General features: G+C 31.4%; 2 protein-coding genes and 1 long non-coding RNA gene across 3 annotated transcripts; 1 reads left to right on the top strand and 2 right to left on the bottom strand.

Moving 5' to 3' along the window:
- Positions 1–1,502: 1,502 nt before the first annotated feature.
- LOC129915352 (SWI/SNF-related matrix-associated actin-dependent regulator of chromatin subfamily A containing DEAD/H box 1 homolog) lies at positions 1,503–11,847 on the bottom strand. Its single transcript, XM_055994851.1, has 8 exons — positions 11,467–11,847; positions 11,222–11,391; positions 10,525–11,162; positions 3,297–3,629; positions 2,969–3,236; positions 2,760–2,900; positions 2,401–2,700; positions 1,503–2,338 (listed from the first exon to the last, which is right to left on the bottom strand). Exons 1-8 carry the CDS (start codon positions 11,546–11,548, stop codon positions 1,754–1,756), a joined length of 2,517 nt encoding a protein of 838 aa, XP_055850826.1. The 5' UTR covers positions 11,549–11,847; the 3' UTR covers positions 1,503–1,753.
- A 4,181-nt stretch (positions 11,848–16,028) lies between these two features.
- LOC129916259 (uncharacterized) lies at positions 16,029–17,074 on the bottom strand. Its single transcript, XR_008772422.1, has 3 exons — positions 16,659–17,074; positions 16,456–16,602; positions 16,029–16,380 (listed from the first exon to the last, which is right to left on the bottom strand). It is a non-coding gene; the product is annotated as an uncharacterized LOC129916259 (long non-coding RNA).
- A 228-nt stretch (positions 17,075–17,302) lies between these two features.
- LOC129916258 (protein arginine N-methyltransferase 6) lies at positions 17,303–18,660 on the top strand. The gene is made up of 2 exons (XM_055996107.1): positions 17,303–17,467; positions 17,530–18,660. The coding sequence occupies exons 1-2, from the start codon at positions 17,414–17,416 to the stop codon at positions 18,574–18,576; spliced, it is 1,101 nt and encodes a 366-aa protein (XP_055852082.1). The 5' UTR covers positions 17,303–17,413; the 3' UTR covers positions 18,577–18,660.
- Positions 18,661–27,891: the final 9,231 nt, after the last annotated feature.

Below are 27,891 nucleotides of genomic sequence, written 5' to 3'. Positions count from 1 at the left end.
TTATAAATTCTGTTATGGAACACATACAAATTGAGTTCCATGTTGCTGATTGATTGAAAAAGTTGCATGCACTCTCTGGACAGGCGAACCTACCGCGAGTTATTATTATTTGAATTTTTTTTTCATTCAAAAAGTATTAATTTTATGGATTCAAGTGTTAATAAGTCGTACAAAAAAATGAATACAACATAAAATGTTGGCAATTTTATCGTCTGTTATTCTACACAAACTGATTAAAAAAAAAAAAAGATAAAAGATCACTTTTCAAGTTTTTGGTAATTTCTCTCATAGGTGAGAATTTTTGTTGGATAACTTCAGATTCGTGTCCTTTAGCCCAAAAAGATAAAAAAAAAATTAGCGACGAAAAACGAATACCTATCCTACACGGAGAAAAAAAGGGCACCTTAATAGAATAAGGTGATTCCACTTAAACTCAGATAAATTAAATGTGAACTTCATCTTATTATAATGTGAATTTGCATCTTAAAAAACCGACAAAAAATAAAAATTTTAAAATTATAGTCACACTTTAGCTTAAGTTGCAGTTAATCATACTCATTTCCAACAGTGAGATAACGCGATGGTAAGGCACTCACCTAGTGTCCCAACAGTTGTAGGTTCGATCCAGATCTTTTTTTTTATTTAAGTGTTTCCACATTAAAATAAGATGATCTCCCGCTTAAATTAAGTGGGAGATCATCTTATTTGCGCATTCAAGAAATTAATGTGATTTGTCACCTTAATTTAAGGTGGAAGTCATCTTAGCAAAAAATCATGCAGAAATTCGCTTAATTTAAGGTGGGATCCGCTTAATTTAATGTGATCTTTTTCTCCTTTCCCTTTTAAATAAAATCTGTCTCAACTATAGGCGATTTTAAGGAAATTAAATTTGGTGCACTTCCCATGTAGTTGGCATAGTCCACATTATCCATTTTAAAGGATCCACAATCGTTGATTTCCATTTCCATTGTTTTAACTTTTTACTTTCTGGTAAAACCTTTAGCCCTATTGAGGTATCCGATTTGTTCGAAATCAAACAAATACCTACAAGGTATCCGTTCCGAATAATTCTTCGGAGAAATCTTTCGATAAAATGTAACGCAATGCGAGTAAGAATTTAAAGTAGTAATTTTTGAGAGCTATGCGTAAAATTTCCTCCAAAATATTCCGACAAGAAATAGTTGCCGATTTTGTACGTGCTTAATCCTACAAAGTTTGTGTACTTCCTTCTATAAAATAAAACAAACGAAACAAAAAAAGGATAAATGCCAAAATAACGTGTAAACAGTTAAAAAATCTTCTTAAGAAACTTCTGAAAATCGCTAATCTTAATTATTTTTATAAATAACAAAAATTATTTCTTTACTTTTACAAGTTTATAAATATAATTTACTTAGCACGTCTTGCCTTTTATTGTTTTTAAAATTTTCTGATTTTGTTTTACAATAATATTCATAACTTTAATATTAAATTAATTAAAAAAAAAAAAAACTATTAAAATGAATAACAAACTAATTTTGTGGGTCTGTGTCTGTGTTTGTTTAAATATGTCAACATAAATACGGGATTTTATTATTTTTCTTTTTGTATTCAAATTGTAAATTTAACGTATATAAAACTTAATGTTAAAATTTTACCTTAATTAAAAAAAAAAATAAACATCCTTAACAAATATAGAAATGTTGTTTTTTTTTAGCGTATTAACAATATAAAATTTCGAAAATAATAAAAAAAGAAACATAAAAAATCATTCCTACGTTTCTTTTTCGCTGTCATTAAGGCCCAGGGCCATTTGTAATAATCTAACCATGCATTTCTGCTCTTGTACATCATTTTCTCCTTCAGCATTAATATCTTGCTCGAGTTTGAGCTTTTCCTGGGCCACCACCAGCATACCCTCTTCGATCGTTCCCTCCGATATCAACCGATACACACTGACATCTCTAGTCTGTCCCATACGATGGCAACGATCTTCGGCTTGTTTGTCATTGTACGGATTGAAATCGATGTCATGAATGATTGCCGTATCGGCAGCAGTTAAATTTATACCAACGCCACCAGCTTTGGTCGACAGGAGAAACACAAAGATTTGGGAATCTTTATTAAAATCATCGATCATATCTTGGCGTTCCTCGACAGCCGTACTACCATCCAGACGAAGGTATTCATGTCCACGAATTTCTAAATACCTTTCAACAATATCCAAGACCATTGTAAATTGACTGAAAATCAAAACTCGGTGGTTTTCTTCTTTCAGTTTTGGCAGTAGCTTGTCCAAGTGATTGAATTTTCCAGAATCAAGAATTAGGGAATTTGGAATTGTTACGTCATCAAGGCCCTGCACAAAAACATTAATTTATATATATTTTATTAATTAAAGAAGAAAATGATTGATCTTACGTGTTTGTCACATATTTGCCAAACTTGGAAATCAGATAACACAGCCAGCTCCTCAAAGATATACTGCTCATTTTGCTTTTTATAACTCGCAGTAAGAGCCAACTGCTTTGAGAAGAATCGCAGCCTTTCATCGCTGAAATAGTGTCTCATCAGAAGCGGGTGATTAGCTGCCTTCCTCATGTCCATCATAATGGAGACACCTGCAATTTCCGATGAAGTGATTTCACCTCTTTGATTTGTGTAGTATTCAACAAGTTCCTTATAGTGTTCCTTTTGAGTCGCTGTCATTGGTACTTTGTGCTAAAAAAAACCATAATTTTTATTGGCACAGAGAATTTGAGAGAAAAGAAAAACCTTACAATGTAATCATGTTTCTTGGGCAAGCACTTGAGCACATCCTTCTTTAATCTTCTCAGAACAAAAGGTTTCATAATACGCTTGGCACGATCCACTTGATTATCATTGAACTGTGATGCGTCTTCAGTTTCTTTTTTTACTTTCTATCAAAATAAAATTGAAAAAGATTTTTTTTTGAATGCCTTAAATACAGCTTAGCACAGAGATTTACCTTAACAAACAACGTTTTTATGTCATCAATCTTTTTGGCGAAAAATGACGGCATAACAAAACATAGGAGCGACATTAATTCCAGCAAATTATTTTGTAGTGGTGTTCCTGTGAGCAGAATTCTCATTTCTGCATTGATGGTGATCAAATTTGCATACCTAGCTGTTGTCATATTCTTTAGCATGTGAGCTTCATCGAAAACGACGTAGTGCAATTTGCAAACTCGAAACATCTTTTTCTCTTCTGGAGTTGAAGACACAAGATGATAGCTGCAGAAAGAGGATCAATTAAATAAAAATATTACTAAAAAAAAAAAAAAAACAATTTACGTTGTTAGTAAAATATCAAATCCTTTGAATCCTTCTTTAGCATAACGTATTCGCATTCTTCGTCTATCATCTTGATTTCCATAATATTTTTCCACAACTAAACTTGGACACCATTTGTGTATTTCTGTTTCCCAATTGTCTAAGGTTGATGACGGAACAACAACAAGATGAGCTCCTCTTTGTAAATTGTTTTCCTTGAGATAAGCCAGAAATGCAATTACTTGAATTGTTTTTCCCAAACCCATTTCATCGGCTAAGATGCCATTCATTTTTTGATTGTGCATTACAGTTAGCCAATTGAGCCCAATAATTTGATAGTCTGCAAGTTTAAAGCTGCAATAAGAAAATACATTTGACCAAGTATTAGAAAAAATTATTCATATTTAGAGTAAGTGTTACTATAAATGATATTTTTGGATGAGAATTTCTTTAACAAACGAATTTTATAAAAAGTTTAAATTGTTGATTAATTAAATTATCCCCAGCCTCTTTCCACCCCAGGTATCGCTCTCGCTGGGGTACATTTTATAAACCAAAAACAACTCTCCACCCCATTTGTTTTCCTCAAATGCAACCGTAAATAATTTATATTTTACCTTATTTGACCATAATAGTGTTCTTATTCTACATTTTGAGGTTTTTTGAATATTTAACTTCCATAAAGGTACAAACCAACACATTTTCATCAAACTAAACCACTTTTTCATTCGATTTTAGTACCAAAGTATATTGAGCTAGCAGTTTTGCATTATTTTTCTCTTGGCTCGTTATAAAGCTGTCGCATGTTTTACTTTTTCATTTGATCACTAATTTACGTTTCTTTTGAATTATTCTCATACGTTGGAAGTGCATTTTTTATGTTAGCTTCTATTTTTGCATTTTCTGTGGTACTTAATGGTAGCTCTTAGTAAATATTTCGTTCAAATGCACAAATAATATCAACGTTTCACTTTTTTATGCTAAAATCAATTTTTTATCATTTTTACCTTATTTAAAAGCCTACCTTTATTCTAGTGACGCAATCAAAACAGCATTTTGTGAGGGGATGGGAAAAAAATGGAACTAATAACCACATGGTTATATTTCCTTAACCCTCTACTGCATACGAAGCCAAATATGGTTTTGTCTGTTTGTATGCACTTTTCTCTTCTCTGTCACAAAAAAATGTTAAAGATTCAATATAATCCCCTTCTTTGTGTTTCTGAGCACCTTTGGAGATAGTTTTTTCGTATGTCTGGCCCAAAATAAAGGTGTATTTTATGATCACAGGTGAGTCGATCAGTCGTGTGCATTGAAATCGAAAGTGTAGAATATATTCATACTTTAAGTGTTAATTACTGCGTTTGTTTGGTAAGTAAAGTGGAATTAAAAATTTATTTTTGATCGATTGTCTAATTGTGTATACTATGAACCAATTTTGAATGAAAAAAAATTATTGGCCTGGTCTTGGGAGGGCAAAAAGTACGGAAGCCATATTTGACTTCGTATGCATTAAGGGGTTGTAAATCTACACAATTTGTTAAATTTTTTTTTGGAAAATTTTGTTCCTTTACATTATTTTTTTGCTTGGATGCTATGTTTTACTTCAGAAATGGAACCCCTTCGCTTTTAGAGACATTTTTCTCATGTTAACCCCATTTTCAGCGGCGTAACCACAAAAATTTTAGGGGGAGGGGGGCTCATCTATAATATTTTTCAATCATTTAATTACTTTTTAGTTTTTTTAAGATCTGGGATTGGGTGAAAATGTTGGAGCAAGACTTACTTCGACAGTGAAAAGAATGTGAACCAGAAAAAATATATATAAAGGCAAAAACAAATAGCTTTTCTCGGTTCTATGGCTTAAAATGAGCCAAATTTGAATTAATTCTTAACCTTTTGTAATGCAATGTATTTATTTTACTTTATTTTGTTTTTAAATGATAAAAATTTATCTTTTGATAATTTAAATTGTATTCTTTACATAATCTGAACAAATAAAATTAGTAAAATTTCTTACCCCTTAATGCACACGAAGCCAAATTTGGCTGATAAACAAATTTTTTAAACAAATTAATTTAAACAAATTTTTTTAATGAAAACCGTTTTGAAACAACCCAAATAACCCATGTAAAGCATTTTTTAATTTTTTCGTCCGCTAATATTAATTCATGCAGTAGAGGGTTAAGTCAGTCTAAAGCCAAACGCCGCGCGCCGCGCCGTGAAGAAGGAACCAAGATATGCAAATCTATTAAGAGAATAACCTACAGGAAACAAGAGTCAAACTTCACAATAATAATGAATCTTGATGAAAAACTGCATAAAGCCTTTATTGAAGAAGCTCAATCATCAATCATCAATTTATAGAAGGTACTATTCGAAACTTGAACACGACCTAAGCTCGATTAGCTATTTTAGAAACAATGTCGATGCAGTAAAAATCTCAACCATATTTAACCCCTAGTAGCCCCATGTGACATTTCTGTAACAAACCGAAAAACATCGCCCAAAAGCTGTAAAAAACATATTTTTATTCTTTTAAAGCTTCTTACATAATCTTTAAGAATTGCTTTATCTAAATAATGCGCCATATTTCTAATTAATAGCACCAATAGTTGTTAATTGGCAGTTAATGTTGAAAGTTCGGCTTTTTTGGAAAACAAGCAAATTTATGTAAAAACTACGAAATTCAGAAAAAATTTTTTTCGTGCATAAACTAACGGGGTTTTATTTTTGGATTTTAGGAATGCGCCTAAAAATAAATATTAGATAGCTTTTTGTTTGAAATTTTGCATTTACATATATACAAAATTAAATTATTTAAACTTTTTTTTTTACTGCGTAAATTTCGAAATAACTAAGCAAATAATGAATTTATTGAATTTTTAAAAAAATACGTGTTTTATTATAGCTAGGGCTCTTTCGATTTACATTATTAATTTTAAAATTTACGATTTTGGGTTACAAGGGGTTAAGGTGAGAGGAGAGTAACTGCCATTAAACTACATACCCCACCGACCGGATTTGCCTATCACATGCTCCTTATGTAACTTGAAAACCCGTGAAGATACCATGCACTTTATAGGCGTTAAAGAATTAAGAAAACTACACTTGGGAAAAGCTAATTATGAAGAGGATGAAGTTATTGATATACTGAACGGACGTGATTGGCCGGCTCTTTACAACTTTGTGAAATCAGCATTAAATTTGTAACCAAATGAAAAAAATGTACTGCAAACCTAGTGCACTTATTTATAAATTTTTACTTGCGATATAGGTACTATATATCAAGTTATGCATTCGTACAAAAAAAAAAAAGTTGAGATAGCATGGGTGTTTTCATAAACGTCTGCCTAACTTAGGCCTGCGTTAGTTGTGTTCATAAAGTCAGATCTGCGATCTGACTAACTTAGTCCAACTGCAGTCCTGCTGTTCATAAACGTCATTATGTCGTCAACATCGGGCAGATTGCGCAGCCAAAATTTTATTGCTGCAGAACTCACGAAGAAATTTATTTGACTCTTGATTCGATTTTTTTTATTAATAAATGTAAATATGGTAAAAAAAAATGAAAAGCAAACATATTAATTAATTAGGGTGGTTCAAAAAATGTTTCTTTTTTCATTTTTCGAAAAATTTAAATTTTAATGACACAGAATATTTCTAAATCGTGTTTTTTGAGATAATGAGTTTATATTGATTTTTTTCGTATTAGGGTGGCTCTAAAAAATGTTATCTTCTAAAGTTGCTTGAAGAATTCCAAAAAAATCAACGTGGATATTGTTTTGACCAAATTATCGAAGAAAAAAAAATTTCAATTAGGGTGGGTCATTTTTTTTTTTAATTAATAAAAAAAAATTAACTTTCAGTTTGTAAAACATGGTTTATGAAATACAATGTAAAATTGGGGTGGGTATTTTTGAACTAGGGGGCTCAGAAAAATGGTATATTTTACATTTACGCTTGGAATTCAACCAAATTCAAAAGAAAACTTTCTTGAACACCCTAATTAAAAATATTTTTTCCATAGATAATTTGTTTCAAATGTGAACCACTCGGTGTTTTTATAATTTTTTTTAGAACAACGTATGTATTTTTTTTTTTTTTGAGCCATCCTAATGTAACACGGTTTACAAATTTTTCGTTTTATTAAAAACAATATTTTCGGAAAATAAAAAGTAAATATTTGTTTTCTTATTAAACAAAACTCATTCTGTGGTCATTTTTTATATTTTTTTTCAGCGTTTATGAACACTCAATGACTGCTGAAAATTGTACCAACGCAGGCCTGCAAACATTCTGCAGAATTGGTGTGTTCATTAATGCAGCAAATCAGAAAGACGATTGTACTAACGCAGATTTCCGAAGTTTATGAAAACACCCCATTTTTCCATGACATTACGATGGTAGAGAATGCCAAAAAAGTGGGTCCCTCAAGTCCGTCTGTCAGTCAATCAGTCTATCAGTCTGTCCGTATGTCTATCTGTAAACGAAGCTACAGCCTAAACGGATGGACCGATTGATGTCAAACTTGGTATGTAGCATTATTTGGCGATTCTCCAGAGGGGTTTTTGGAATTAATTTTTTTGGACCAAAAATAACGGTAGGTACTTGTCATATACCGATTTTAGTAAAATTAAAATTGCTCAAAAACGGCTCCAACGTGTTTAAAAAATTCAAATATAAGTTTAAAGACAAGGTCTAACTTCTAATAATTTTTTTTTTTTTTTTGAAAATCACAATAGAACCGTTTTTTTTCAAATCCGATTATCTCCGAAACTGCTTATTCGATTTCAACGAAACTTTTTGTGAAGAAGCATTTATATAATTTCAATATAAGCTCAAAATAAAATTTAAAAAAAAATATTTTTGGATTTTTAAAAACATTTTGAAATTTTTTTTTTTTGAAAAGTCAAGTTTTCGAAAACAGGACATTGATTTTTTTTTAAATTTTGTGTTTAGATGTTGATTAGTGATTTTTACAAAATGGAATACAAATTTTTTTTAAAACTTTTTTCCAAAAAATGATTTATAAAAAATTAGTTTTAAAAAAAACGGCTCTAACGATTTTGAAAAATTTTTTTTCTAAAAATGCATCTTAATATATCAATCAAAACTGCATACTTGTTTAGGAGGGCAATTTTATTTAAGATTTTATTTTATTTTTTTAAAAAACGAATTTAATTTTTTTTTAATTTTTTTTTGTACCTATACATATAGGAGGTACCTACATTTTCCAAATTTCTATATAAAAAGTCTTAAAAATTTAAGCAACTTTAACTCTAAGAGCATGTTCGTGCGACCCAGTCGTGCATTTTATTTATTATTGAAATCATAAAGTTGTCAATCTGGCAGACGGCTTTTGCCATGTCTTTAAAGATTTGTTAACCGAATTCAAAAATGTACTTATGATTGCAATAAAATCTATTTTCTAATCTAATCTAATCTATTAAGAGAATAAGTAATTGCGTGGCATTTAGCAACATTAAGTTCTATTTTTTTTTTTGATACCAAGCAAAAAAAATATTTACAACGGTTTGCAGAGGCAATGCATCAGTTGGTTTAGAAATTATTTATAAGATTTTCTTGTCATTCACGTAAGTAGACATTTCAGAATGGTCAATCACAGAATCTACATATATCATTGATAGACATTGGGGGCCCCAAATTTTGCAATGATAGGCCTGATTTTGAAAATCTAAACAATACCCCTCTCCAGAGGGGTCTTTGGAATTAATTTCTTGGGACCAAAAATCACGATACCTGTCATATACCAATTTCGGAAGAGTTTAATTTTCTCGAAAACGGCTCCAACGATTTTGTTTAAAAAATTCAAATGTTAGTTTTTAGGCAAGGTTTATTTTTTCATGGAAATTTTTTTTTTTTTTTTAGAAAATCATTATTGACGGTGTCTGGCATAAAACCATTTTTTTTTAAATCTGATTTTCTGCCAAACTATTAATCCAATTTCAACAAATTTTTGTATACAAAAGTATTAATAAATCAGGAATTAAAACAAAAATCAAATTTTAGAAAACGGGACATGGAATTTTTTGAAATTTTAATTTGAGATGTTTTTTAGTAATTTCTAGAAAATGGCATACCAATTTTATTTTTGATTTTTTTTTTCAAAAATTATTTTAAAACAATAAGCCTGGTACGCTGTTCGGCTAAAAAGCAGAGATAAAATTCCCATACAAGTTATCGATAATTTGTATGGGATCCATTTTAGCTCAGATAAAATTTTTCGATAATTTGTATGGGAGCTAATGTTTAGCGCGAGCTGCGTACCAGGCTATAAGTATTAATTTTTTTTCTTCTAAAAATGCATTTTATTAAAAGAAATCAAATTGCATACTTGTTTTGGTGCTCAATTTGTTTTTAGATGTTGTTTTTTTCCTTTGAAAAAATTATTATATAAATTATCTAAATTTCTATTAAAAAACTTTTAAACATTTAAGCAACTTTAACCCTAAGAGCAAGTTTGTGCGACCCAGTTGTTTATTTTATTTCTAACCACTTGAACGCGACTTGAAAACACTCGTTAACACTATTAATTGAATCGTTTATTTTCAAAACATGATAAGTCCACTTTTTATCAAAATTCGTTTTTTTAACTGAATATGTTCTTGGGGGATAACCACACCTGCCTTCAAAATATGAAGCATCTACTCAGTCTATATTCGATTTTACAGCTAAGCGAAAAAAATGTTTATTGTCAAAACATCATAAAAGTCCCGGACTTATCATCTTTTGAAAATAAACTGCAACTTTTTTATGAGTAATTGACTACACATAGAGAAGCTGACTACTGACTCAAAATCTTAAGTTGAAAGCGTCTTTCAAGTAAAATAACTACTCGAAACATTATATTCTATTCCCAAATGCAATTGTTTGATAGAATGAGGCTTTAAAAAAATTGTATATTAATTTTAAAACTAATTTCACATTCGTTTATTTTCAAAGTATGATAAGTCCAAAATCGTTTTTATTTTTTATATTTTAAGCAATCGGTCCAAAAAATAAATACCAAACGATATTCTGTAGCTAGGTAAAAGTTCTACAAAATATATTTTTTATACATTTTGCTACACTTAACAAAATAAAATAGAACATTTTTTTCTTCTCCTAAAAAATTTGAAATCATGGACTTATCATGTTTTGAAAATAAATGATTCAATTAACCTACATAAAATCCATAAAAGTCATAAAGGGAAATGTAAATATATGTATTAAGAAACCAACTTACTCTTTATTAAGTAATTTCGGTTGTTCTGTGATTCCTGCTCCAGCTTCAACCGCAGCCTCCAGCTTCTTAACCAACTTCTTACACTTTGACAGCAATTCAGCAACATTATTTTGTTTATTAATCAATTCTTGGCAGTAATTCAGTAATTCCCCATTCAAAACTTTATGCGATTGTACTTTTCTGCGCAAGTCACCCCAACTTGTGAACGGCCTCACTTCAAGAATAGCTGCTACTTTCCTATCCGAGCAAGTCTTAACCGTCAACAATTCAGAACTGCCGGCTTTATTGAAAAAGTCCAGCACAGCCTGCCTCTGTTTGGTCATTTTATTTTTAGATTCTGTATCGCTTTCATCACTGTCATAAACAAGAGCATTCTGTTGCTTCTTGTAACCATCTCGCGAATCTTCATCATCATCGTCCGATGACCGCGAATGACGACGAGATTTAGGTGGACGATGTCCACGAGAACTACCATTTGTCGTAGAACTCCCTCCAGATGTCGCTGTCGACGATGACGAATGAGAATTTGATGGACCCAATTTAACAGCTCCAAGAGCTTTAGGTTTTGCATGTTCTTTTAAATACGACACTGATTTCGAAACATCCCAGTTATTTCGAACCAGCGAATCTTGAATGTCCTTTTGAAAAAGAATAAAAACCTTAAAGGATATTCTATGACATAAGCTAAAGGACCTACCATTGTATCATATTGTGGCGAAATCTTTGCCGCAGCGGCGAAACGCTGTTCTTTGTCCAATATTGTAAGTTCAATTTTGGTTTTCTTTGCAACATTATCGGCTGCTGTTTCAGTGCCGCTGTCATCGCTATCGGGCAGAACGGCGATACGTTTTTTACCAGGAATACGTTCTGCAAATCCATTTTAGCAAAACTTTAAATTCTAACCAAACTTAAAAATAAAAAAATATAAATAAATTTATTTACCAGTTATTGAAGCAGCTTTTTGTAAACGAAATTGACGCAAATCGTTAATGGTCGTTTTGGAAATGGGTGACGATTGTGACATCTTTTTTTTTCAATTTTTTCTCATGTATTTTTCTTCAATGAATTTTATGTTCAATTTTGTCTGTGTTATCTTTGAAATGATTTGAGTTGTGCAATTTTTAAGAGGATATAACAATTTGTTTTAAAGAAAAATTTAAATCAAACAAATGTGTATAAATTTTAATCCAGAGAAAAAAAAGCATGCACGATTTTTAGTTTTTGCAAAGAATTTGATGAAGACGAAAAATGTTGACTTTCCCTCCTTTCCTACCAAGAAGGACGCACAAATTAGAATTTTTTACAGCTGTGCCAATTTTTTTTTCTTTTTTTTTTTACATGCGAAAAGTCAAATATTTGTGCAGGGATGTTGAGGAGGGGTGTTTTTTTTTGTGTATTATTTTCGTTCAAATGAGTGCGTTCAGTAGAATTTGAATTACTTTTAAAGCTAGCTGCTCATTTGGTAATTTTTAATGAAAAAATGTATTAATAAATTATATCCGTATATTGAAATGAGTAGTTTTCTGAAAGAAACAAAACATAATAGGGGTATTCACGATTCGATGCAAATGGTCTTGTATCGTTGCAAAAGTGTAACATTTTCTTATGGCGTTTTTAATTGGCAATCTGGAAGCAAAAAAAAGCAATCTGAATGCGTTCAATTGGGCAATACTGACAGTTCTTATTCTGAAAAAAAAAAGAGAATTTCTCTTCTGGTTTTAAAAACAGAATCAGAAGCAGTATCACTCACACATTCATAGATTTAAATGTCAGATGTCACACTTGACCAAAAGACAAATGAAATTTGGAGCGAATACACATATATGTGACACATTTCAAACTCAACCAATATATTTACACCAAACTTCAGATTCTTTCGGAATAAAAAAAACTGTTCAAATGGGATTCCGAATCGAAGAACAATTCTGGATTGCCAATTAAAAACGCCATTAAGCTTATGTCGTTTTCTATTGACGAGATTCAGAATCAGATTTGTGAATCTGACAGCTGAAAGAAGGTGTGAAAAGAGGGGAAAAAGTGGACAAATCTCAGATTTCATGATCTATTTGCGACTTGAAGCTTAGTACGCAGCTGAAGCCTGGTACGCTGCTCGCGCTAAATTTTAGCTCCCATACAAATTATCGAAAATTTTTAGCCGAGATAAAATGGATCCCATACAAGTTATCGATAACTTGTATGGGAATTTTATCTCAGCTAAAATTTAGCGCGAGCAGCGTACCAGGCTTGAAGCGAAAAGAAATTTTTCAAATAAAATTTCGTTAACGAAATCTTGAACGAAAAATTTCGTTTTGCTTTTCGTTTTTCAGTACGCAGCTCTAGCGAAAAATTGGAGAGTTTTCACTCATTCGTCACTTACGCTGCCTAGTACGCTGCTGATGCGAAACGAAAATGTTCAAGTCTCCAAAGTCGACAACGAAAATGCTAACGAAAAAATATCATCGAGTATTCTTTCAAAGTCAAAATAAAAAAAATTCAAAATTAATTTAAAATCAAGAAAAATCAACACAAAATAATTTTTAAAGCAAGAAATAAATGAATTAAAAGTGAAAAAACCATCAACACTGCTCTTGGAGTCAAGAGAAATGCACAGAACAGTAAAAATTAAGTGACAAATCAGTGAAAACTCTCCAATTTTTCGCTAGAGCTGCGTACTGAAGCCTGGTACGCTGCTCGCGCTAAATTTTAGCTCCCATACAAATTATCGAAAATTTTTAGCCGAGATAAAATGGATCCCATACAAGTTATCGATAACTTGTATGGGAATTTTATCTCAGCTAAATTTTAGCCCGAGCAGCGTACCAGGCTTGAAACACGAAAAGCAAAACGAAATTTTTCGTTCAAGATTTCGTTAACGAAATTTTGTATGGAAAATTTCTTTTCGCTTCAGCTGCGTACCAGGCTAAGCCCAGTACGCTGCCGATGCGAAACGAAAAATTTTGAAGTCTATAAAGTCAACAGCGAACATGTTTACGAAAAATACCTGAAGAACGAAATTGGATCACAATTTCATTGTGCAATTTTATTTTAGTATGGAATTTTTCGTTTCGCATCAAAAGCATTAAAGGCTTGGCCACACCGGAGGGTATGCGGTATAGCGGTAACGATATTTGTACTAAAAAAATTCCACACCTGAACGTTGATGTGTCAGTTTGGAATTGTTTTCATACAAGTACCCTCACCGCTACCCGTACCGCTACCGCATACCCTCCAATGTGGCCAAGCCTTAAGGCTTGGCCACACCGGAGGGTACGCGGTAGCGGTAAGGGTAGCGGCAACGATATTTGTATTAAAAAAATTCCACACCCGAACGTTGATGTGTCAGTTTGGAATTTTTTCCATACAAATACCCGTACCGTTACCTGTACCTCTACCGCGTACCCTCCGGTGTGGCCAAGCCTTTAAGGCTTGGCCACACCGAAGGGTACATGCGGTAGCGGTACGGGTACTTGTATGAAAAAAATTCAAAACTGACACATCAACGTTCAGATGTGGAATTTTTTTCATACAATTACCCGTACCGCTACCGTATGTACCCTTCGGTGTGGCCAAGCCTTTACTAAGCTTTAGTGGGGTTTAAAACTTTAAAAATAGAAAAAAAAAGTAGTTTTATATAACTACAAGCAAAATTTATACTGATGCAAATGTTTGTTTCTTTATTTGAAGCAGATAGAGAAAAATTTTAGCTCCCATACAAATTTCTCTCTAAAATTTAAGCCTTAAGCCTGGTACGCTGCTCGCGCTAAATTTTAGCTCCCATACAAATTATCGAAAATTTTTAGCCGAGATAAAATGGATCCCATACAAGTTATCGATAACTTGTATGGGAATTTTATCTCAGCTAAAATTTAGCGCGAGCAGTGTACCAGGCTTTACTTATGTCGTTTTCTATTGACTTTTGAGATTTTTGTGTAAAATTCTCAGATTTTCCACTGAAATCTAGTTTTGTAATTGTGTGCGAAATCTGTGCGTATAAAAAAAATAAAACAACAACAAATGTTCAGACAAATGTCAAACAGAGGAGTGTGTGTGAAAGTGCGTGTGTTTGTATGCGTGAATCTTGATAAAAATCCAGAATCAGATTCTTGAATCTCAGATTCATTTTTTTGTCATTTTTTTGAATCTCATGACGCAAATAGATCATGAAATCTGAGATTTGTCCACTATTTCCCCTCTTCACCCCCCCTTTCAGCTGTCAAATTCACAAATCTCATTCTGAGATTCGTCAATAGAAAACGACATTAAAGCCCTCTTCTGGCAAACCTCCCAAGTTATGAGAACCTCAAAAAAGGTGAGCTGATTTGATTTTGTTAGGTTTTCACAAAAACTTTCGAATTTGTGATCGCTCTGAAGGAGTTCACAACCAGGGTTGTAAAAACATCAATTAAAAAAAAAATGGATTTGAAACTAAAGCCTGGTACGCTGCTCGCGCTAAAATTTAGCGGAGATAAAACTCCCATACAAGTTATCGATAGTTTGTATGGGATCCATTTTAGCTCGGCTAAAAATTTTCGATAATTTGTATGGGAGCTAAAATTTGTACTGCAATTAAAAATATTTTGCATTGATAAGAAAATTTGATTGTAAAAAAAAATTTTCTACATTGAAGCCTGGTACGCTGCTCGCGCTAAATTTTAGCTGAGATAAAATTCCCATACAAGTTATCGATAATTTGTATGGGATCCATTTTATCTCGGCTAAAAATTTTCGATAATTTGTATGGGAGCTAAAATTTAGCGCGAGCAGCGTACCAGGCTTGAACAAAAAAAAATTCAATGCAAAGCGAACAGCGTACCAGACCAGGCTTTAAGCCTGGTACGCTGCTCGCTCTAAACTTTAGATGAGATAAATTTCCCATACAAGTTATCGATAATTTGTATGGGATCCATTTTAGCTGAGATAAAATTTTTCGATAATTTGTATGGGAGCTAAAATTTAGCGCGAGCAGCGTACCAGGCTTAAAATTTAGCGCGAACAGCGTACAGCTTAAAACCTGGTACGCTGCTCGAGGTAAATTTTAGCTCCCATACAAATTATCGAAAAATTTTATCTGAAGCCTGTTACTACCCAGCAAACGTAGAACTACAGAAAAAACCGGCGAAATATGTACGTAAAAGAAGTACTTCTTTTCCACTGAAAAAAGATAGGAGCTCGGGAAAAAACTCAGTTATATACTTTCTGTATATAAGAATACGTGAAGCATCTATCTCTTTCTTGCATGCAAGATGAAATGAATTTCCCTTCCATTAAAAGTACAGACAAGTGTACTTCAAAACTACATCAGCGAAGCACATCTGGAAGTGCTTCTGATGTACATTTTCCAGTACTTTTTTAGCTACAGAAAAACTACTGAAACTCCATATGGCTCCTTGAATCTAGAAGTACGTATAATTAAGTGGTGAAATTTGTACGTAAGAGAAGTAGTTTGTTCCTAGTAAATCTAAACCTTTTGAAACTACACATGAAATTACAAATAAACTCTGAAGTTAAAACTTTGGTTAGAGATTTAGATTTATTCAGTCGAATTATATATCAAAACATGAACGTCTTGTGTGACACTTTACTTCAGACTTCTATGAGGAATGTTGGCGTTGAATTTCTCTTAAATCTTACATCTACGTCAGGAATTTTGGAAATTCTTTTTCACTAAACGAAGGAGAGTCGCTTCATGCACACAACTGTTGAGGGGAACAAAATGCTTTCCTAGCAATGTATTTGTAATACGAACTTGCACATCTTGATTGCCACTCGAACGGACTGCATCCAATACTGTGGCGAGCAAGGAGTCTCTGACGTCATTTTTATACTCGACATAGAATTGTTGAATGATGGTTTTGTCTAGGATTAGAGCGAGAAAGAAAAAAATAGTACCATCAGCTTCACAAAGAGCAGAAGGGAATCTCTTTAACTTACACTACAAGTCTGTGAAATGTGGATCACACTCAAGTATTGTAGTCTCTACTAAACATTAGATTCGTTTCACTCGTTCTGGATGGCGTGGAGGAAAATTTCGAACTGTAAACTCAGTGCTCAGTCATTGATGTCTGGAATTGATCTCCACTAGAAGACAGAAAAATCAACAATTATATAATTTATTAATTTTAAAATAAGCATACCTATATTTTCCAAATCCATTGGTGGTGGTTTTGTATCATTTTTTTTATTTTAATTTTTCTAAATGCACAAGGCTGAGGTTGTGCATTTTGATGATGGAAAGAAATGGTGGTGGAATTTTTGTGGCGTGCCGAAGAATTTGTGCTACTACACATTGTGTATTGAAAATAATTTTCACAAATAACACTGATTAAGACGATATTTATTTTTTCAAATTAAATTGTTTTATTTTGGAGCACAGACATTTTTTTTTTTTTGCTTAGCTAATGTTGCTGTGGCTATCAAGGTTTCACTAGAAATGCAGGAAAATGGCGAGCCGCCATTACAAAAGAGAGAAAACCTTGAGCATTGCATACATCGCACTCTTTTCCTCCCATTTACCAAAGAGTTTATTTTTTTCAGGAGAAACAAAACTACAATATTTTGAGGGGAGAGGTTTTGATAAATAAGGAAACACATACATCTACAAAGTAAAGACTTTGTTGGTGGTTGTAATTTCCCCTAAACTACTGAGGTTTGGTTTGCAGGGTAGCGCGATCTGAGTACTAGATTTTACCAAATACACCCTCTGCGATTCAGGCGCGACAACAGCGACACGACACAAAAGGAATTGAGCATTGGCAGCACTTTTTCTTATCACAAAAAAAAGAATCACCAGTGACAGTTCACCTGCACGTTGTTTTTAATTTGTTTCCTTTTTCAACAACAAATTAATTTGCCGATTTTTCATTTAAAAATAATATTTTTTTGTTATAAAATGGAAATGGACTCGGGAATTGAACAATACTTTGAAGAGTACCAAGATCTTGAGGTAAATCATACAAATACATGTTTTTAGTATAAAGTTCTTTTGAGAATTTATTAACTCCATAGATCCATGATTTAATGCTTAAAGACAGACCTCGACAGGAGGCATATTCCAAAGCAATATCAAACAACAAACATCTTTTCAAAGACAAAATTGTCCTAGATGTTGGTGCTGGAACAGGAATTCTGTCAGCCTTCTGCGCCAAAGCTGGAGCCAAATTAGTCTATGCTGTTGAAGCATCCGATTTAGCTAAAATAGCTCTCGAAGTTATCGAAGAAAACGAATTGACATCCGTTGTTAAGGTTATTCGATCTAAAATTGAAGATTTCGTTCTTCCTGCTTCCATGGATAAAGTAGATATCATAGTTTCCGAATGGATGGGTTTCTATTTACTCCACGAAGGAATGTTGGATTCGGTTATTTTTGCTAGAGATAAGTTCCTCAAAGAAGGTGGCATTATGTTCCCTCAAGAGGCTACAATACACGTTGCTCCATGCTCTGTCCCGAGTTTATACAAGTACTATGAGAATGTCGATGGAATTAAGATGAATAGGTTTGCGAAAAAGCTTCGCGCTCAAAAGTCCTCAAAACCAGAAATATGTTGTCTTGGGAAAGAAGATCTTTTGGCTGAGGGAACTGTTATGCATTTCATGAATCTGGAAGAGGTGACATTGGAGGAAATTGAAGAGATCAAATTTGATTCAGTTGTTCCGATAGAGTATGCAGGTCGTTTTGAAGGTTTATGCATTTGGTTTGAGGTTCTTTTTCCTGCAGATAATCGAGAAGATTCTGTTATATTATCAACGGAACCACATTCTCCTGCCACACATTGGAAACAATGTGTCGTTGTGTTGCCAGAGGAGGCTTGCATTGATGTTGAGAAGGATGAGCCTGTTAGTTTTTTCATCTCAATGAAACGGAATGCCGATAATGCACGCAGATATAATTTGGAAGTTGAAGTGAAGGATTCAGATAAAGTAGAACATCCGTTGCCATGCAGCTGTCATATGACCAAATGTATTCTTATGAAAGCGCATTTCGATAGAGTTGAGGCTGGTGAAATGGTTGTTGACGATGATGAGGGTGTACAGGTGGATAATACTGAAGAGTGACATTGAATTGTTGTTTAATTTTATACTTTAAAAAGTTTTATGTTTATTTTATTTTTACATAAAAAATAATATTAAATCGAAAAATGTGTATTTTTGTTAATTTATTTCCACAGATTTATATGGATTAAAGACAGTTGATTCCTCTGATTTCAAAAATTGAGTTTAATTTTCATAGTGTTTGAGAGCTTTAGGAAAACACTTTGCTAACTATGAGTAGTCCAAGTAAAGGACACACAAGTTTTTTTTGGCGACTCTCCAGAGGGGTTTTTGGAATTAATTTTTTATTTACCAAAAATAACGGTACCTTCATATACCGATTTTGGAAAAGTTTAGCTTTCTCTAAAACGGCTCCAGTGATTTTTTAAAAACCATTCGCGAATTGAAAAGTTTGGCTACTGGAAATATAAAAACATTTTATAAAAATGCATGGACTCAGATTTTATTGTGCAGATTCAGGTGAAAAACGGTCCACCCATTGCATTTCCCAATACAGGAGTCGTAAAGAAGAGAAAAAAGTATGAAGTTCAAATATCGATTTTGGAACAGTTAAATTTTCTCAAAAACGTAAAAAAATGTTTTTATAATTTTGTTTAACTTTGAACTCGAATTTCTTTAGAATGGTTATATTAATAAAAAAAAATAATTTGACCTTTTTTGTGGAGCAATATGTTTCCTATAAGAATATGTCTTGCGCGTTTGATTATTATAATTTTTTAATTTGTTACAAAATTAAGAACAAAAAACGAATTTTTAAAGATTTTCTCGATTTTTGGACCTCAAATATCTATTTAACGGTTAGATAAACGATAAAAGTTTATAAGATCTTTTTTGTAGAGCGTTCAATTTCCTACAAGAATATGTAAAGAAATTTGCTAAAAAGTCAATTAATAAAAAATGTTTTTTTTTACAAGAAGCTTGATGTAAAAATTGAAAATTGCGAAGCGGAAGACCTTTCCATTAATATAAAGAGCTCATATTTGGTGTGTATATTCTAGAGTTTTCTAGCAATCGATTTTTCGGAGTACAAAATCAAAAAAAAAGAATTTCAATTTTTTTGACCCACCCTAATGTACCTACATATTTATACAAAAATATTTTTTTTTAAACGCCTCTTAACGATTTTGTTTTTTTTTTTTTTTTCTTCTAAAACTGCATACTTTTTTGGCGATCAATTTATTTAAAGAATTGTTCATTTCATTTTTTTTTTTTTTACTATTTCGGCTTAATTGTTTCATTGCCATATCTTTGTTACCAAAAAAGTCAAAAAGGTAAAACAATTTATTTTCTTCACTTTTTATTGAGATTACAGATAGATAACCGTTACGTGGCTTATTACGAAATCGCGATAAAACTAGTCGTCCAGTCCAATAAGGATTCAACCTCCAAATGAATGCTAGTAGACTGAACATTTTGAAAAATTTTTGTGTACATTCTATAAGTGCCAGTTGTACAATCGTGGATCAGCCTTGGTTCAGGAATTTAACCCACCGATTTCGGCGGATTAGCTGCGGGTCAACGTCGGTTCAAGCATGAATGTGTCTGTTTTTTCATATACATATGAACCTTGAATCAGTGCTTAACTTCAGCCTTGCTACCGATTTCAGAAGGTAAAAGTTGCTGATCCACGGATTAAATATTTGTACAACTGGCGCTAAGATACCTTCTTTAAACTTAAGTCTAGAAAAATTTAGTGTCCGCCAGTCAAGATTTTCAAGGTTTAACCGGAATATGCAGGTTCATAATATTTCAAAGATATTTTAACGCATTTCAAATACAATAACGAAGAAAAAATAACAAAAATAATAAAAATTATTAAAATTATTTGAAGTGGAGCGATTGAATATAATTCAATTTTAAAGTTCAAGTGACCTCAACTCCAAATTTATAAAGCGTTTCGCCCAGGTAGGACAGTGGACTCATCAGTTAAAATTCACAATATATTCATGCTGTGAGTTTTATATGTATAGTAGTAGAGTAACTAAAGCAAATTATTAGGGAACCCGGCCGAACAGCTCTGATTTTGACGATTTTTTTTTCAAACGTAGGTAATTAAAAATACTTTAAAGTCTATAGATTAAAAATTGCCGGTGTTGCCGTATTGTTTTTTAAAATTAAAATTAATTTTTTTTTAACAAAACCATTTTTTTGCATAAATTTCATAAAACAAATGATAGCAAAAGATTCTCTAGGTAATTTAAGGAAAATATACAGTGCTGCTAAAAACATTCCGGATTTTTTTGTCATTTTCATCAATTGAAAATTTAAAACTTAAAACTGGAACCAAATATTGTTTTAATATTTTTTCTAGGTCGTTTATAAATCAGTTACGCAATTTTAACAAAAAATAAGGATCTTTAATACATACAAAAATTTAAAATATTTAGAAATGAAGTAGAGTCAGAATTTCGGCTGTGAAAAACTAACCGAATTTTTTAATGTTAGGGTTCAATATTAATATTTTGTTCAGTAACATTTGTTTTTGAAGACTGCTCGGCACCAAGGAGACTTGGAGTCGGCCAAATTAAATAAAATAGACAAGGAATATGCACCTAGTCATTTTTTAAAGCCACAAGTACGTTAGTTTCTGAGGTGTGCTTTCTTTTCACTAATCGTCACTTTAAGATAGCCCAAAAATTTTTAATCGGGTTCAAGTCGGATAATTGTTACTGCTATTCTAAGCCAGGAGTATTGTCTGGCCTAAACTACTGTTTTACGAGCTTTTAAGAATTTTTGGCATCATAACTTGCATGTAAAGACGTTTTTTTTCTGCTTTTACGGAGTCATTATCGACTCCAACATCTCTCTTTTCATTAAATGATCCATTATTCCGTTGATTTGGTGTACGGCCAGAGCCTGCAGTTGAAAAAAAAAAACCCAAACCATCATTGATCCTCCGCTGTGTTCATGGTAGGGAGTATATTTTGTTGGTTTCAAACATGTGCATGTTTGAGCGCCTGGCTTCCATTTGACACTCGGAATAAAACAATTAAAAATTGCTTTTATCACTAAAAAGGATATTTTTCGGTTTTGTTATCCAGCAAAACAGATGATTTCTTCTAAATACAACCAGATAAAGTATTTTCATTTTAATATTTAAAGTGTTTCTTAAGATCCTTTCATTGCCTTCCTTTTTAGTCAATGCTTACTATTATGGAATGGTGTTTTTCCGAACCGAAAGACATAAAGATCAAAATTTCTCACACCTTTCTGACTGTAATTAATGTTCAAGTACAGATAAAGGCAGATAAACCCCTCACCAATCGTTTTAGAAGTCGCAAAAGGATCTTTAATCAAAAAACTCTTTATTCGCCTATCAGTTTTTAGGGCTATTTTGTGATGGGACCCATTAAAGTGATCTGATTCAACTGATTTTGTGCCTTTTTACTGTTTTTTGATATAATACTCACTTGAAGTTGCAATTTGCAACATCCTTAATGGATAACATTTTGTTTTATTTCGACTTGAAAGTGTTTTAAGACTTCGTAACGAATTGGATGTCTATAACGCGTTATTTTTAGTATTACATTTAATATTTTATACAATTCACAAAGCTAACAACTTTGTTCGTCTTTGCAAACAAAAATTTTACTGAAGTGATACTTAAAACCGTTAACTCAATACTGAGAATCGAAATCCTTGAAAAATCCGGTTAGTTTTTCACAGCCGAAATTCTAACTCTACTTCATTTTTAATTTTTTTAAATTTTTGTGTGTACTAAAGATCATAATTTTTTGCTGAAATTGCGTAACTGATATACAAACGACCTAGAAAAAATATTAAAACAATGTTTGGTTCCAGTTTTGAGTTATAAAATTTCCATTGATGAAAATGACAAAAAAATCCGGAATGTTTTTAGCAGCACTGTATAAAAGGCAGTAAGGGACAATCTTCCATCGTTTAAGCGATAAATGCAATTTTCTAACATTCTGACCTCAAACACAAAAAAAATATTTTGAAAACAACGGCAACACCTACAAGATTTTAATATATATTTTTAAAAAGCCAGAGGCTCATTCTTATCTCTTAAATTTAAATCCACTAAATTTAATCAAGACTTTTTGAAAAAATGGTCCTCAAACTCAGAATTAAAAAAAAAATGTTATTAGAAAAATTTAAAATGATTTTTTCCCAAACTTTTTCTAATAAAATATGAATTTATTTAAAAAAAATTTTTGGCCATAAATATTATCAGTTGAATTTCGAAGCAAAAAAGGTAAAATATATCACACTTGAAAAAAAAAAATGAAAAATTACTTCAATTTCAATGGTTTTTTTTTATTAAAACTGAATTTTTACATTGAAATAATTAATTTTCTCAAAGACTGTGGTAAATAGGAACTTTAAATTTTTGCTATATAACTTTCAACAGTAAGGGTTATTAAATGAATAAAAAATAATTTTATGTTTAGATGTTGAACTTTAAAAAAAAATAAGTTACATTTTTTTCAAAACTTTTATTAAAAAAAGTTCTTCGAAAATGAAATACTTTTTAATTTTTTTCATAAACCGTAATACATATTGACATTTCCTTTTATAATTTGAAATCATAATAAATGCGGCCAAAAAAATTTGAAAATAAATGCATTTTATATTACGACCAAGTTTAAAAAACGACATGTTAAAATTTTTTCAATAATTTTTTTTTTTCAAAAATCTGAGTTCAATTACCATTCTTTCAAAAGCCGTTCATTCAATTAACTTAATTTTAATTTTACATATATGACTAAGCTTCTAGCTTTAAAAAAATGTTTTATTTGAATATTGTAGGTGTTGCCGTTGTGTTCAAATATTTTTTTTTGTGTTTGAAGTCAATTAATAAGAAAATTGCATCTATTGCTTGAGCTATGGAAGATTGTCCCTCACTCCCATATATTTTTTTTTCTTGAATTTCCTAGACAATCTTTTGGCATCAATTAATTTATGAAATTTAAGAAAAATATTTGAAAAAAATTTGTTTTTGTTCACAAAAATCTTCAATTAAATTTAAAAAATCAAAACGGCAACACCGGCAATTTTTAATCTATAGACTTTAAAGTATTTTTAATTACCGACGTTTGAAAAAAAAGATCATCAAAATCTAAGCTGTTCGGCCGGGTTCCCTAATATTGCCAATTTTTGAGCTTTAGTTACTCCACTATAGTGTCGGTAAACATCGACCAAAAATAAGGCGTCTTAGTAAGGGGACGACAGATCTAACTGATGAGCCCACTGTCGTACCTGGGCGAAACGCTTTATAAATTTGGAGTTGAGGTCACTTGAACTTTAAAATTGAAGTATTTAAAATACATGAATTTAAGACTCTCTTTCATGAAAAATCAAATGACACAAAATCAAGACTGATTTCATTTTACCTACTTGAGTTCCTTTCAACTAAAATTATATAAAAGGAATATCTTTTAGTTTTCATACAAAACAAAAATATAAGACGTTATTATTTTATTGTTACTTTTCTAATAAGGGAACAGTTTTTTATAGCTTTCCATTTAAGATTAATGTCTTTATGAAATAAAAAACCAAACGAGTATTTTATTTTTAAAAAAAGTACGTATACACCCCAAATACCCTATACCATATATGTATTGTATATGTATAATTAAAATTACTTTTTGCGAAATTCGTTTCTATACTTTTTCAAAGATATTGACGTTATTATCGCCTTTTTAATTTTGTTGGCAACAAGGTGCTATTGACGCATCCCAACAGCCTAAATAACGTCCCCAATAAACAAACAAAAAATGTAATTAAAAATATTTAAAGAGCTGCACTTCATATAAACCAAAATTTGATTAGATTATGTGTTTTGCACCACAAAACAAATAACAATTCCAATGGTTCACAGACCAAATATGACTCATTATTATATTATGTACTTCGTTTTACCTTTTCTTCTAAAAATATAAGTGCATTGCCTTGATCATCAATTTCCTTTACGCATCATTGAAACGCCACTTTTCGCTTAAAGCAATGTTCTCTTCTGATCAATTACACGCATGATAGCTTGGCTAACACATCTAAAGGTAATCTGTTTTTTTTTTTTTTTTTCTGAAGATTTGGTAGATTTTAAATAGTGAAAAACGAACATGCTAATTTTGAGAGAACGCAAAAGTCGTAATTTCCGACTCAGCTTCTCTCGCTCAGTGTAAAATATCTCATGCATGAGTATATCCATGAGATCGCTTGAGAACTAGAAATAAATTAATAATAGAAATTATTAATACATATTTTTGCTTCCTACACTCATTATCAATTTTCTAAGAAACGAATGAATCCCAAAGCAATAAATTTACTACGAGCGCAGTCAAAAAAACAGACATTTTGACAAATGTTGTTTTGACAGTCGTACCATTACGACAAGAGTTCAGGAAAAGTTCTTTAATCAATTTTGTCATTCCTCTAGTATGTAAAATTATGAATAAAAAAAAAATAGTAAAAATCCCGAAGAGAAATAAACTAAAAAAAAAACGATTTTAGTGTTCTCTATTTTCCTCGCCAATTCTCTCTGAAATCTTGATCATGAGCATGACAAAGTGCGTGACTCAGTGTCTACGAAATTCTTTGTATTTTGTATAGTTAAATTAAAAACAGAGAAAAAAAAATATAAATCATCAACAAAATAAAACACTGGATAAAGCAAAATAATGATTATAGTGTTGCCGCAATTTTTTTGAATTGTATTAAAGATGAAATTTTATCTGGAACTTATTATTTTCTTCATTATTATTCGGCCTTATCATTCCATTCGTATCAGAAATTTGCTACGACTCCCAAAAAGAAAAACAATCAGGGAATCCGTTCGCAATGGAAAATTTCATACAAATCCTCACTACGATCGGATTTTGTGAATATTTTTTTTTTTCGGGAAACGTAGAAAATTTCCGATACATATGGAATTCGTTATAAGGCCGATTATTCGAAGGGTTAAACCATTTTGGAAAAAGTGCGAAGTTTTGCAAACACCAGAAACTTGATGTAGAGAGAAATCAGAGGAAATGGAAAGGTTCAGAAACGTGTGACACTAAACAGTTGGCAAACTTTCGGGTCATTGATCAATGACCTGATAAAAACTCTTTCCAATTTAGGCAACTTTATTGGAAAATAACTGGGAAGTAAGTTAGGAAAAATGAAGTTGATTAATAAAATCAAGTCCCTTATATTTCTTGAATGTGCCCAATAACTGACCAAAAAGCTAAATAAACGGTTTCAAATAAACATTACGGATTTAAGTCAATTAAAGTTACTGAACGGAAATTTATTAACAAGAGTAAAAAGAGCAAGGGAGACGGCTAACTTTCCAATAAAATTGTCTAAACTGGAAGAATTTTGTTGACAACAAACAAATCATCGATTCGACGATACTTTAAAGGTCTCTTCTAGTGTGCAATTGAAATTTTGAGTTGTTTAACAATCAGATTAAATGGTAACTCTGGTTATTATCATCAATTTGTTAAAAGAGAACTATGTATCCCCAAATGAGAGAAGAAATGAAAATAAAAACAAAAACAATTATCATTTTTGTACACCATAGCTAGCTAGTGATTCTGCTTTATACATATAACACAAGCTAAGCACGCCCAATCGCGCAAGTGACTTTTTTTTTTTAAATACATTTAATGCAGCTTTATCATTGTATATATTGTTTAATAGATCTTGCTGTCGATCTCAGAGATACCATATGGATAGAGATTATTCATTTTTTGGAAGCTCGAACTCAAATGCGCATGTGAGTTTTTTTTTTGTATGTGCTATTATTATGAACTCAGTGTGCTCTAAAAGGGTTGACATTTTTGTTGAATTTAAATAAAGTACTCTTTGCTAGAAAAATGTTTAATGTAATTACTACTTACAGCGCCATTAGCCCTTTCGAACCCAAGCTATGAAAATCAATATTAAAAAATGTTTTTTTTAGTATTATCGTCTCAAAAACATCACAACTAAGAAATATGAATACCAAAAAGTTATGTTCCAAAATAATAAATAGCAAAACTAATGTGTTATTCTTATGTTACAACAGAGAAAATAATTTTTTGTAGAACAATATGCTACTTCTTCTAAGTCAAAACACTTCTGGATTAACATTTTTTATATCTTTTTTTCAAAATTATGACCATTATATAAAAAAAATTTTTTTGCAAAAAAAAAAAAAAAATATGGGTTTCAGTCCCTTTCTCGATAAAAAAAATTAAAAGTATGATATTTGACAAACTTTTTGTACGAATCCAGTAACTAGGCATTATTATCTTTCAATTAAGCCATCGAAACCTAAAAAACTATTTAATGGAATATTTTTTACGAATTTTTTAAGAAAAGTACGTATACGCCCTACTTTTTTTTGTGTCCCGGATGTATCATTTGTTGGTCGCTAAGATTATTCAAGTAACATTTTTTGAGGCCCCAAGATAATATATAGTTTTTCTTTCAAAAACCCTATTTTATGGGGCCGCTGACGAAATATTTTATTTTTTGATATGACATATTATGTGTCTCTCTTGTGTCCGAAGTGATTCATGTCAAATATCCTATCTTTTTGCTTCGTTACTTATAATAAGTTGCATTCTGTGCATTGTCTCCAATCGGGGTCCTGGCGTGTTGGGGGCCCCGGGGCACCGCTTCTCTTGCCCCAATGGTGTGTACGCCCCTGGGGATCAGTAAGCAAATCGATATCGATATAACAGTCATACATGTCATCAAGATGAAAGAGAATCTGAAAAAAAAATTGACCTGCAATTATGTATGGGTGTTTCTATCTCTTGCTCCACATAAGGTCCTAACCGCTGAAGTAATTTTCCTTAATATTGGTGATTAAAGGTTTTTGTTTTCCAGTTGATTATCTATACAGAAGAGTTACATTGCTCTTCAATAAAAATTTAACAAGATTTTCAAAAAAAAAAAAAAAAAAAAAAAAAATACAGGACTGGCTCGCACGTACCGTACTTGGACTTATGGTAAAAGTTGCTCAAAGTTTCTTAAAGAATTTATAAAAGAATAATTTGAATTTAATTGTATCTCAAACTTTAAAAGCAATGTAAAACAGCATTATATCTTTTCATTAAATAAGGAAAACACCTGTTTAAATGGTTTTAACTTCTATTTGATTTTTTGTATTACAAAAAATGTTTGGTTTTTTTTCTTTAATTGTTGGAACTTTTTTTTTTTTTTTATAATTTTTTTAAAAATTTAATTCCAATAGAGAAATCTTAAAAAATATCAATTTTAAATTTTTAATACATTATTTATTTCTAATTTTTTATAAGTAATTATAAATAAGTGAGTTTTTTTGAAATTTTGTTTCAGTGTGCGGATTTCAAAAAAACTCAC

The sequence above is a fragment of the Episyrphus balteatus genome, chromosome 3 (assembly GCF_945859705.1).
Source record: "Episyrphus balteatus chromosome 3, idEpiBalt1.1, whole genome shotgun sequence".
Classification (NCBI taxonomy): Eukaryota; Metazoa; Arthropoda; class Insecta; order Diptera; family Syrphidae; genus Episyrphus; species Episyrphus balteatus.
The sequence above is the reverse complement of the archived record's forward strand: the minus strand, read 5'-3'. Positions and strand labels throughout refer to the sequence as shown.

What these genes read in the sequence shown, in the direction of transcription:
- LOC129915352 (XM_055994851.1), bottom strand. Translation starts at nt 11,548, where the DNA reads ATGTCACAATCGTCACCCATTTCCAAAACGACCATTAACGATTTGCGT. An exon ending in AAAAGCTGCTTCAATAACTG is followed by an intron (nt 11,392 to 11,466) that starts GTAAATAAATTT and finishes ATGGATTTGCAG; the next exon opens with AACGTATTCCTGGTAAAAAA. An exon ending in TTTGATATTTTACTAACAAC is followed by an intron (nt 3,237 to 3,296) that starts GTAAATTGTTTT and finishes CTCTTTCTGCAG; the next exon opens with CTATCATCTTGTGTCTTCAA.
- LOC129916258 (XM_055996107.1), top strand. Translation starts at nt 17,414, where the DNA reads ATGGAAATGGACTCGGGAATTGAACAATACTTTGAAGAGTACCAAGAT. An exon ending in AAGAGTACCAAGATCTTGAG is followed by an intron (nt 17,468 to 17,529) that starts GTAAATCATACA and finishes TTAACTCCATAG; the next exon opens with ATCCATGATTTAATGCTTAA.